The sequence below is a fragment of the Pistacia vera genome, unplaced genomic scaffold (genome assembly GCF_008641045.1).
Source record: "Pistacia vera cultivar Batoury unplaced genomic scaffold, PisVer_v2 Contig842, whole genome shotgun sequence".
In the NCBI taxonomy this organism is placed as follows: Eukaryota; Viridiplantae; Streptophyta; class Magnoliopsida; order Sapindales; family Anacardiaceae; genus Pistacia; species Pistacia vera.
The window spans coordinates 281,563-294,827 of NW_022196715.1; the positions used below are offsets into that span (position 1 = coordinate 281,563).

The following is a 13,265-nucleotide window of genomic DNA, read 5'->3' on the forward strand; positions in this document are numbered from 1 at the left end:
ATATTAACATTTAATAATAATAATAATTCATTTAAATATATGCGTACCTATATTTAAATATAATCTCATTGATTTGATTTAATATTAAATCCAGGCAACAACCTCTGCAAATTTAATTACACTGTGAGATTACCAAAATACCCTTTCGTCCAAAAGACAAAAATGCCCCCTAGCACAAACTGATTCTCAAATTATCTTCTATGTGTGTGAGTAGTATCGCGATTAACACCAATTAATCGTCTCACTAAACATAACCTAAGATTGGCCCCTAGCAAGGCATCATGGCCACCTGACAGATTTAGATTCATGAAATAGCTACCTACCAATGATATGGTTACCGTGCAATCAAATCCTTTCATCATTTGTTATCTCATCGAGACTGAGGTACATAAATAGTGTCAACCTCAGTTATTCTCGATATGTTTGTATTCGGTTATTGGACCAATGACCGGATTGAGCAACAACTCAATCCCATTATGGCCACAGCTTTAGTGTCATTGTCATTTACTGAATTGCGGATTGAGATAACTTCTCCTATACGTGGGAGTGATGAATCCTTTGTTGATCCACCATAGTCTTGATACACTCCTCGATGCAGCCAATCACTACCGTATTGACAGCTCTTAATAGAATTGCATTGGGCTAGTGTCAAACTACACCAATCGGTGCACAAGGCACTCTGGCGACTCAAGTCTAATGATCACATGCACCACCATTCATTAGAGAATTTGTTCCATAGACACTGGGGTTACCATCTATATGAAATCCTCTGGTGGGTTAGTCCAGTGAACTTACCTACAGCAAGCACCCATGTGTAGCACTAGGTTGTCGGCAAACAACCTTGACAAGTGAGATCAGTAACTGTCTTTCGACAGGGTCGTTGTAACACTTGCTCTCAACTACTATTCTTATAGTTCATACTATGTAAAATATAGAGATGTATATCATATGAAAGATAGTAGGCTCAAATTTTTCTTTACTCATAAAATATAATTCTTGACAAATACAAAATACTATGTGTTAAAAACTTTCTAATTAATACAAAATATCATGACTGGTGGACAGTGGTGCCAATACTCTTCGCTCCTCGACGTCCATCCGACCGTTGCTCATATTTCCTGCAAAACAGAGAAGAACAACGGGGTGAGCACAACAATGCTCAGTAAGTAAATCTCTGCAACTCACTTTTTGGTTCTTTCTTATTCTATCGTTCTTCTATTTCTTTTTCTCACTGATCCCCTCTTTCTTTCTAATACTTTTATTCTCCTTTAACTCTGTTCTGCTCTTTTTATTCTTTCTTTCTCTCTGTTCTTATTCTCTTTTCTCTTTCTCTTATTCTCACTCACCATGAAGGACAATCATGGTTCTCTCTTATTCTCATCATACTCACCATGAAGGAAAATCATGGTTCTTTCTCTTATTCTCGTTATACTCTCACTAACCATGGAAGAACTCATGGTACATGCATGTATGAGAGGTACTTGCAATTAATGCAAAAGAATTGCATGTTTCTTTCTTTTACTCTCTATTCTTGCTAACTCAAACTATCTCATTCTTTCTCTTATTCTCTCTCTTTCTATCTCATTCTTTCTCAAGCTTTCTCATTCCTTCTCATTCTTTAATTCTCTCTATTATCTCATTTTCATTTCTCATAATTCATTTATACTAACTCGCTCTTTAAATGTCATGGCCCCGTCTTACCGTAGTCACGGCCGGGACTTCTCTCGCTCTACGTGACTTCTACTGATTCTAGCCAATCAGACTCGGTTATGCATGGATTCGGAACCCTTGGCCATGTGAGTGTATAATCTCTCTCTTGGGTACTTGGGTATAGCCCTCATCCGCATGTACTTTCACGGGCTAGACCACTTCTCTTTCTCATACTCATGCCGCACTCTCAATGCGGCGTACATGCGGGAATACTCTACCCATTACTCACGGGTTCCCCATCGCATAACCTACTCTATGCTCTTATCTCTCTCTTATTCTTTCTCATGTTTGCTCATCTCTTTCTCAAGCTACTACTCATACTCAAGCTAATACTCATAATATGGCTTAACTCTTAGCTTTTCTCATCTCTGTTATTTCTATTTCTTTTCTGTTCTTTCTCATTCTTACTCTTTGGAATGTCACGACCTCATCTGACCGGAGGCACGGCTGGGCGCTACCACTGTACGTGACTTCCGCTTATTTCTCTACCGATCGGATTTGGTCATGCATGGATTCGGAACCTTTGGCCATGTGAGTGTACATGCTTTCTCTCTATCTCTCTCAAATGTCACGACCCTTTCTTACCGGAGGCACGGCTGGAACCTCATGTTCCACTCTACGTGATGGTCACAGCCTCATCTTACCGGAGGCACGACTGGGGATCACAAAGCACCCACTCTCGTGACTCTACTCATCCCTCACAGGTTCCCCATCGCACAACTTGCTCTATTCTCTTCTGTAGCACTTTTCTCTCTTTTATTCGCTAGTACTCAATCTCTCTTTCTCTTTACTATCAGAGTGTTCTTATTCTCTTTACTCTTAAGAGTTGCTATTCTCAACATTCTCTACTCTTTCTCACTCGAACTATTACTCATAGTATAGCTTATACTCAAAATTCTCTACTCTAGTACTCATAATGTAGCTCTACTCACATTCTCTATTCGTTCTCAAGCTACGTCTTAATCCACAATTAATGCATATGGATGGTTCATACTCATTAATGCACTTTTGATGCCAAATGCAAATTTCATCAAAACAGTCATCCTGTACAGGTCACACTAAAAAGGTCATACTTTCGTTATATACCTCGGATTGCTACGGTTTTGGTCTCGTTTTAAAGCTTAGAGATAGGGCTAGAACTTTGATGTTTTGGTCTGAGCCCAGTTCAATCCGTAAAATGCCCAAAACACTTAGAAAGTCACGGCTGTGACAGGGCAGATTTCACTTAGGCATTTCATCAAGCAACTCATATGCATATAAACACTCTTCTCTAACTACCACTCTCCTTCTTTTTAACCATCCAAAATGGAAGAAACTCCCTTCTATGGACATGGTTCCTATCATAGCAGAACACTCCCAAAATATCTACTCAATCTCCTCCAACTTCATCTCAAACTCATCACACAATCAACACTTCCCATAAGGAAATATCCAACAAACATAACATAATACTCTTCTCAACTCATTCCTCAACAATAGACATACATCTCTACCAATTTCTCAATACATCATATATACAGGCATAAATAAATCTCTACTTAAGAATTTCTTAAACTTTAGCTTGAGTTGGATTTCTACCTCATACTTAGTAGTCTCCACTAAAGCTCTCTACTCTTGTTGGATCATACTTCTCTTATTTCCTAAGCATAAACTTAGTAGAACTTAACCCTTACATAAATAAAACTCATCTCTAGAGTAGGATTCTTACCTCTTCTTACTTAGGATCACTTCTTTGTCAAATTCCACCTCAAAACTCTCAAAAATCCCTTGGAAGATTGAGTGAGGAATTGAGAGAAAATGGAGATGAAGAGGCAGTGGAAATGGGTGAAAATGAATGGGTTTAGAGACTCAACGCCTGTATTAGCTCATATAATATACACTCTTTCCCATTTTGCCCTTACTCTTTCTTGAAAATTCCACCTTTATCCTTTAATTCTTTACAAACTCACCCCCATTTTACACTATTCTCCATGAAATTTCCTTACATTTTACTCCCCACTTTTCCTGCTAATTAGGGGTAGAATGGTCATTTTACCCCTATGGAGAATTCTCTAGAAAACTCAAGAAACTTTTCTGTCTTTTGTCGCCGCGGCGAAGAACTTTCCGTCGCCCCGGCGAAACATTCCAGAATCGACACCACCCAACACAGAACCAACATCGCAGCGGCGAAGCTTCTCCGTCGCCCCGGCGACAACTGCAACTCCGAAATCTGCCAAGTCTTGATCAATTCCATGGTACACATTCAACCAAACCCAAAACATAAACTCAACCAAAGGCCAACCAAACAACATGAACAATATATAAACTCATTTAGGGGCAATTCAGTAATCCTTTAGGCCATACCATAAACAATGGCTACGTATTTCAAGTGGGGTGTTACAGTCGTTCAACACTATGATAGCCTTACCGTATTATTTGTGTCCTTGGTCAGAATAATACTGGGGCTATAGAAATTTCTAGAATGGCCACCATATGTGCTCATAGGATTCTCACTATCAAGATTTGAAACACTTAATACCCTCATCGCGGTTCTACCATTCTAAGGACATATATCAATACATACAGATATGATTTACATGATATAAAATAAAATGCCTTTTATTGATCAATGAACATTATTAGAAAGAGTCAATTCTACAATAATTGATTGGCTCTAGGGCACCCACTCTAACAATAACAACATACTTCTGTGGGTAATGGGAATAGAGTGACCATAGTAAAGTTGATGATGAAACTACTTGGATCTTTCAATTTCGGTGGTAGATTCCTTTGAAGCAAAACACTTACCTTTTCAGGAACCATTACTTTTTCATTAGGTTCAAACTTACGCTTGTGAGTAATAAAATCGTTCAAGAACTTTGCGTAAGCTAGCATATTCCTTATCACATCAAGCAAGGGTAAGTTCACATTAACTTTAGATAAAATATCATAAATTTCAGAGAATGACTTATCCCATTTGCTGTTCTTCAATCGGCTCGGAAAAGGAATAGGTGGAACATAAGCCTTTGGTAGAGCAACGATGGGACTGATATCCTCATTCTGAAAGGATACACGTGATTGCTTCTCCTTCACTTTATCTTCCCCTACATGATCAATTAAAGGCTTATTAGATTCAGAATTAATTTCCTTGTGAATTACCTTACCACTTTGAAGCACCGTGACTGCTTTCGCTTGCTCAATTTGGCTTGATAATTTCCCAGAAACATGACCTTGTACTGCCTCTACTATCTGTCCTATCTGAACCTCTAGCTTTCTAATGGATGCCTCTTGCTGTTGAAACATTTGTTCAAAATTTTGTTGGTTCTACTGAGAAACTTGAATAAAATTATTCAGTGTCTCTTCCAATGAGGGCTTTCGCGATTGCTTATTAGAGCTCCCTTGTTGTTGATTGTTTCTCCAAGAAAAATTGGGATGATTCCTCCACCCCAGATTATAAGTATTCGAATAAGGATCATGAGGCCTTGGGTTGTAAGAATTCATCATATTGGCTTGCTCAACAAACTCTAGAAAATTTCCTCGAGAAAGACAAACATTAGTTGTAGGACCAACAATACCACAACTAGCACATACCTCATTGGAATTTCTTAGTCCTTGTCCCATCACATGTTGAACATAGTTTTCATTTGCTTGGTCAATTCTAAAACCTGCATAGCCAACTCAATGTTAGTATTTACTTCATACATCCCTTTTGATTTTCCTCTAACACTTTTCTACTGTGAGTTGGCTCCAATCACTACCGTATTGACAGCTTTGAATAGAATTGTATTGGGCTACTATCAAGCTACACCAATCGGTGCACAAGGCGCTCTAGTGATCTCAAGTCTAAGGATCACATGCACCACCATTCGTTAGAGAATTTGTTCCATAGACACTGGGGTTATCATCTATATGAAATCCTCTGGTGGGTTAGTCCAGTGAACTTGCCTACAGCAAGCACCTTTGTGTTACACTAGGTTGCTGACAAATAAGCTTCACAAGTGAGATCAGTCACTGTCTTTCGATAGGGTCGTTCAACACTATGATAGCCTTATCGTATTATTTGTGTCTTTGGTCAAAATAATACTGGGGCTACAGACATTTCTAGAATGGCCACCATATGTGCTCAAAGGGTTCTCACTATCAAGATTTGAAACACTTAATACCCTCGTCACGGTTCTAACATTCTAAGGACATATGTCAATACTTACAGATATGATTTACATGATATAGAATAAAATGTCTTTTATTGATCAATGAACATTATTACAAAGAGTCAATTCTACAATAATTGATTGGCTCTAGGGCACCTACTCTAACAATCTCCCACTTACACTAAGCCAATCATTCATGTATTTAATATCGAATGACCTCAAGGTTTGTTGATGCTTTTACTGCGACAGAGGTTTTGTTAGTGGATCTGTGAGATTGTCGTCAGTATGCACTTTACTGATCTGCTAATCATTCAGTATGCCTTGCAGTGTTTCCTCCAGTGGCCAGGCTTGCCACAAAAGAAGCAGACTACCTTACCCTTCCCTATGCCACTCTCAGGCCCAAGAGCAACCTGTCCTTTGGGCTTGGGCTTGGGTTTGGCCTTGGCCTTACCCTTGCCGTAACCCTTTGGTTTACTGGTAGCAACCAGCAAAACAGGCTTGGACTTTTTCAAGTCCTGCTCTGCAGTCCTAAGCATGTTTAGAAGTTTTGACAGGGTTTTCTCCATCGTGTTCATATTGAAATTCATATGAAATTGAGAATAAGAGTCAGGCAAGGATTGCAGAATTAAATCCATTTGTATTCTGCATCCAAGCCACATCCCAAGTCTCAAGCCTCTCTAGTTGCTCAATCATCTTGAGCACATGAGGACCAACTTGGGCTTCCTTAGTCAGACGACTCCCAAATAGTGCTTTCGACACCTTGTACCTCTCATGTCAGCATTTGTTCGTAAAGCTCCTTGAGATGTAGAATGATGGAAGAAGCATCCATATTCTCATGCTGCTTTTGCAGCATAGGTGTCATCGATGCTAACATCAAGCATTGAACACTATCAGCATCATCAGGAACTTTTGATAAGTATCCTTAACTTCCGGAGTGGCATCGGATCAGGCTCAGCCATGTATGGCTTTTCAAGGATATACAATTTCTTTTCTGACTTGAGTATAATCCGAGATTACGATACCAGTCTAAGAATTGGATCCATCCAACCTGTTTTCTTTCTCGATTATCGGTCGCAGTTCATATGCTCATTTTTGGTGAATCTACAATTGCAGAAAAGATAAAGTTATTATAAAGTTCATTATTATTTAATATGGTCTTTTATTAAACGATACTCCCACTATTTTACTCAAGCCAAAGCCTCACTATTAACTCGGGAAAGCCCGTTGGCTTTCCTAGTGGACCGAGATCCCATCCTGCCATTTCAAACCTTCGCTTTGGCGAACAAGCAAATGATGTTGATTAGGTAAACAAACTTATCCACACCAGTCGATAGCTCCCACTATTAACCTCAAATGCGAAAAAGCCAACAGCCAATCACACAAATTCAATGGCTCCAACCATTGTCCTCAAGTATATTCTCAAGTATCAGTAGATGGACACTACATGTCACCACATAACATAATGTGTAACTGCCCTACTATTGCATCTATGACGCGTTTATCACCTTCTCGCTTTGATGAACAAGCAACCCTCATTTTAAGTGCGCCCACCACCACCATTAAGGAAAACTCCAATGTATTTTAACCTCCCACTGGTAGAAGTGTACCCTTCGCTTGTGGCGAACAACGTTTCGACGAACAGTGGTTTGATTAAAACCATGGTGATGGAAGGCTTACTGACTATTAATATACTTTATTTAGGGTTTGTTGTTTAATGTCTCATCAGATTATTATCTTTGCTAGAATGACATTGTTTGGCATGTTATTCACATTAAACCTTAGCAGGCATTCTAAACAAATATTAAACGTGCCGGTACATGGCCCCACAAAAACCGATCTCCTCGAGCCTAAAGGAATCGGTGGGTCACCTAGGGGTCCTGTAATAAACATCTTGAGTCTCCAGTATGGTTGCCTCGTCCTTTGCTCTGACTCCAAGTAATTACAAAAATCATCATCTAAATTTACAATAAAATTAATTACACTAATTTTACATCAACAAATTTAGAACCCTCGATTTACATTCGAGGCGAATGAGATGAGAAAAGAATGTACATCAAGAAGAGGGAGAAGGCAAGACAAGCAACCCTATTTAAAATATTACAGCCACATACATACCCAAAATAATTTAAAACATTCACACCTTAGGTCTAAGGCTCATGTACCGGGCACATGCATTACAAACAAGTACAAAGCATACATTACAAAAAAATAATCAATTTTTGAATTGGGTGGGTTTATTAATTAATTACCCTCTTAATGTGCAGAATGTACATTGGCTTTACAGGTTATTAAAAACTGCAGATTAGACCCTTTGCAAAATACATATTTGGGAAAGCTCTAGCTTCGCCACGGCGAAACTTTCCAGAGGCAACTCGCCCCATAGACTTCGCCGCGGCGAAACTTCTTAGAGGCCCACCTCGCCGCAGCGAGACCTGGAAATCCCCAATTCGTACAGTTCGCGTTTTTTGCAGTTTTTGTGTATAAACTCGATCCAAATAAATCAAACGCACATACGTTCAACTAGGATATTAACCAACCAATTGTCATTCATCAACACATTATTAAACCAGTTTATCTTTGAATCGTTCACCATAACAGTTTTGCAGATTTTTCAAAAACAACATGTTATCAATCGAATACATGCTATAATCATACAATAAACTGTAAATTTAGTACCCTAGGCTCTGATACCACTATTAGTAAACGATCCTGTATACGCAGCGGGAAACAATAAAATAAAATACGGATCGTTACATGAGCCAAAGTCAAGGGTATAATTTTACAATTCATTAAAGCAAGAATCTGCAGAAATTAATAATCTGTGTTTAGAAACCATACGCACATTTGGAGGCTTCACCACGATTGTCTTTGAACGTTTTGCTACCAGATCCAAGTGTAGACGACTCTGCGTAGTCCACTACGAAGACATCTCAAAAGAACCAAAGAGGGATTTTGCAGATCCTCTTTGGCTTCAAGATTAAGAAAACAAATCAATTGAAATTGATTTAGGCTAAGAGTTGTTTCTCGCCGGGGAGTGAAAAGAAGGGCTGTTGTGTTGTGTTTTTTTCAAGGAAAAATAGATTCTATTTATTAATTACACACACACTTTTTCTTTTATAGTAAAATACAAGTTGCCCTAATATCCCATACGGAATAGGCTTGGGCTCCAACCAAACGCCCCATGTTCCAAACACTCCTCCCAATTTGATTTATTTTTATTTTCCATCATTATCTCATTAAAATCAATTAATATATATTTAATATATATATTAACTTTAACAATAATGATAATATATTTATATGTGCGAACACACACATTTAAAACGTAATTTTCACTTATTTAATTTTTTCTAACAAATTAAATAAGGCTAACGACCCTCAGCAAATTTAATTGCACTGTGAATTACCAAAATACCTTTTCATCTTAAAGACGAAAACGCCCTTCTTTCTTCTTGATCTTAAATTTCTTCTATGTGTGTGACCCATAGGCTTCTCATCAATCGGCAGTGTATGTAATCGCGATTACCCATTAATCGCCTCACTAAACACAGACCAAGATTGGCCTCTAGTAAGCCTCATGGCCACACCGATGATTCCGATTTTAGCAAAAGTACTACCTGCAACGTATGGTACTGCATATTCGATCCTTCTCTTCATCATCACGTTATCTCGACAGAGCGAAGGCATAGAAATAGTGTCAACCTTCGGTTACTCTCTAGATATTATTTATTCAGTTTCTGACCAATGACCCATATTATAACTCTGGATAGAGCAACAACTCATCCCCTGTGGCCACAATTATGTCATTGCCATATACCGAATTGTGCCGTGAGATAAACTTTCTCCCTACTCGGGATTGAATAATCCTCTGTCCAATCCACCAATAGTCTGATAACACTCCTTGATGCAGAGCCATCACCACCCGTATTGACAGCTCTAAAAAGAATTATGTTAGGTCTAGTGTCAAACTAACACCAATCGGTGCACAAGGCGCTCACAGGTGAATCTCAAGTTAAGTCACTCACAACACCATGGCAACAACTCCGTTAAGGATTTGTTCCATAGACACTGGGGTTACCTCCATATGATCCTCTTGGTGGGTCAGTGTCCAATGAACTTGTTGCGGTTGTAATCGCCTACAGCAAGCACCCATGTGTGTTGCACCACGGTCCTTCACCAACACCTTGACAAGTGAGATCAGCACTGTCTTTCGACAGGGTCGTTCACACTCTATGATAGCCTTACCGTATAATCTGTTGCCCTTACTTTTTCTTCGAATAATACTGGGAATCTTACGAGCTTTTCCTAGCTCTACTGGGGCCTTGGATATACAAAATAAAAGAAAACTGGGGCTAAAAAAAAGGGGCTAACCGCGTTTCTTTTCTTTTCATAATGGATGGGTGGAATGTTGGGCCCCTATATAATGTGCTCATAGGGTTCTCACTATCTAGATTTGAAACACTTGATACCCTCGTCACGGTTCTACCATTCTAAGGACATATATCAATACATATTGCAATAATAATGATTTACGTGATATAGAATAAAATGCCTTTTATTGATTAATGAACATTATTACAAAGAGTCAATTCTACAATAATTGATTGGCTCTAGGGCATCTACTCTAACACTGGGTTCATTGTCTTGGTAGACCAATACGTCACCATGTTGAGTCACAAGATAATCGTATCTTTTGGGCTCACGACGTACTCTCCCAGATCTATATAGCTCCTATGCTACCTTAGGTGGTTCACTTTAATCCACAAATTGTTGAGTAACCTCCTTATGATGTTCAACCACCTCTTGTGGCACATCATCCCGTCCTTCATCTAATGTATCTGTAAGTAATTGATCTACCTATGCAGCGGAAAACAAAAACTCAATCGGTAAATCAATTACCTTTCTTTGCCTAGATCCGAGTATATATTATACTGTTTACATGTTTATAAACAAAATCTGTATAAAGTAAATCCATTCAAGGATTAGAATACTTACGTACGTTTGGAGGCTCCTTCGAATATCTCTGATTCCGGATAGGAACACTGTTCATGGTTACTATTCACCGCCTACTGTTCACATGATATTTTGCCAATTGATCCAAAGTAGGATCGCACTCACGAAAGTCCACACGAAGATAATCGGCAGAACCTTTGATTATTTTGCTAGAACAATCAAGGGCTTCAAGAATCAAGAAAGAAGAACAAGAAAAGTTTTCTTCTTGAGAGAGAGAGAGAGAGATAGGGTGGCTAGGGTTTTAATTGAATGAATAATTCTTTTCATGTTTTAATTTTAAGTTGTACTTATATAGTGCAACAATTAAAACCCTATTCCACTTAGGAATAGCCATGGGCTTCAACCCTAGTTCACCCTTGCAACCAAACACACCCTTTATGGTATTTTAATTAATTAATTATTAGTATAATTAAAATCAGTTAACATATTAATATTTAATTAATAATAATAATTCATTTAAATATATATAGAGATATATTTAAATATAATCTCACTAATTTAATTTTAATATTAAAATTAAATACAGGCAATAACCTCAACAAATTTAATTGCACTGTGAGATTACAAAAATACTCTTTCGTCCTAAAAGAAGAAAATACCCTTAATACCCTCGTCACGGTTCTACCATTCTAAGGACATATATCAATACATACAGATATGATTTACATGATATAAAATAAAATGTCTTTTATTGATCAATGAACATTATTACAAAGAGTCAATTTTACAATAATTAATTGGCTCTAGAGCACCTACTCTAACAATAACAACATACCTATGTGGGTAATGGGAATGGACTTACCACAGTAAAGTTGATGATGAAACTACCTGGATCTTTCAATTTCGGTGGCAGATTCCTTTGAAGCAAAACACTTACCTTTTCAGGAACCATTACTTTTTCATTAGGTTCAAACTTACGCTTGTGAGTAATCAAATCGTTTAAGAACTTTGTGTAAGCTGGCATAGTCCTTATCACATCAAGCAAGGGTAAGTTCACATTAACTTTAGATAAAATATCATAAATTTTAGAGAATGACTTATCCCATTTGCTGTTCTTCAATCGGCTCGGAAAAGGAATAGGTGGAACATAAGGCTTTGGTGGAGCAACGATGGAATTGATCTCCTCATTCTAAATGGATACACGTGATTACTTCTGCTTCACTTTATCTTCCTCTACATGATCAATTGAAGGCCTATTAGATTCATAATTAATTTCATTTTGAATTACCTTACCACTTTGAAGCACTATGACTGCTTTCGCTTGCTCAAGTTGGCTTGGTAATTTCCCAGAAACATGACCTTGTACTGCCTCTGTTATTTGTCCTATCTGAACCTCTAGCTTTCTAATGGACGCCTTTTGCTGCTGAAACCTTTGTTCAAAATTTTGTTGGTTCTGCTGAGAAACTTGAATAAAATTATTCAGTGTCTCTTCCAATGAGGGATTTTGCGATTGATTATTAGAGCTCACTTGTTGTTGATTGTTTCTCCAAGAAAAATTGGGATGATTCCTCCACCCTAGATTATAAGTATTCGGATAAGAATCATGAGGCCTTGGGTTGTAGGAATTCATCATACTGGCTTGCTTAACAAACTCTGGAAAATTTCCACGAGAAGGACAAACATTAGTTGCAGGACCAACAATACCACAACTAGCATATACCTCGTTGGAATTTCTTAGTCCTTGTCCCATCATCATGTTGCACATAGTTTTCATTTGCTTGGTCAATTCTGAAACCTGCATAGCCAACTTAGTGTTAGTATTTACTTCATACATCCCTCTTGATTTTCCTCTAACACTTTTCTGTTGTGAGTTGGCTCCAAGCATCTCATATAACTCATTCGTCTCTTGTACAATCTTTTCTCCCATAGCAGCATTATCAACCATGGCTTGACAAGCTTGTGTCAGTCCATCATAGAAAAATTGGTTCAGTAACTCTAAAGGATATCTATGATTTGGAGACTGAACTAAAAACAATTTAAAACGTTCCCAAGCTTCATGGAATGGCTCACCTTCCATTTGTGAGAAAGTAGCAATCTTACCTCTAAATTCTGCAGTTTTGGCATGAGAATAGAATTTACCGATGAACTTATTATAAACTGCATCCTAAGTGGTAAGTGAAGCGAGAGTTAATGACATGAACCATGTTTTAGCCGCATCCTTCAATGTGTAACGAAAAAAATGCATCCACAACTGATCATCTGTCAAACTCTGCAAAGGAAAAGTTTGAATAGTAGAATAAAAATCATGAATAAAGGTAAGTGGGTCCTCTGTGGCTATGCCATGGAATGATGGTAACATCTGAAAGTGAATGTGCTTCAGTTCGTAATTCCTTATTGCCTCATTCAACACTATGCAAGATGGCGGCGTTTCTATGGTAGCACGTGCATACTCCTTCATAGGACGAGGTAATT

At 38.1% G+C, this 13,265-nt stretch overlaps 1 protein-coding gene and 1 non-coding gene across 2 annotated transcripts; one reads left to right on the forward strand and one right to left on the reverse strand.

Annotated features, from left to right (window-relative positions):
• Positions 1-5,013: 5,013 nt before the first annotated feature.
• Positions 5,014-12,870, reverse strand: LOC116118405. Its single transcript, XM_031404389.1, has 3 exons — positions 12,082-12,870; positions 11,682-11,982; positions 5,014-5,354 (listed from the first exon to the last, which is right to left on the reverse strand). The coding sequence occupies exons 1-3, from the start codon at positions 12,868-12,870 to the stop codon at positions 5,014-5,016; spliced, it is 1,431 nt and encodes a 476-aa protein (XP_031260249.1).
• On the forward strand, positions 12,796-12,903 carry LOC116118419. The gene has a single exon (XR_004126149.1). It is a non-coding gene; the product is annotated as a small nucleolar RNA R71 (small nucleolar RNA).
• The last annotated feature ends 362 nt before the right edge of the window (positions 12,904-13,265 follow it).

Coding starts and splice junctions, on each gene's coding strand:
- LOC116118405 (XM_031404389.1), bottom strand. CDS start 12,870: ATGGAAGGTGAGCCATTCCATGAAGCTTGGGAACGTTTTAAATTGTTT. Junction 11,983..12,081: donor TAGTGCTTCAAAGTGGTAAG/GTAATTCAAAAT, acceptor GTATCCATTTAG/AATGAGGAGATCAATTCCAT. Junction 5,355..11,681: donor ACCGAAATTGAAAGATCCAG/GTAGTTTCATCA, acceptor TTGGCTATGCAG/GTTTTAGAATTGACCAAGCA.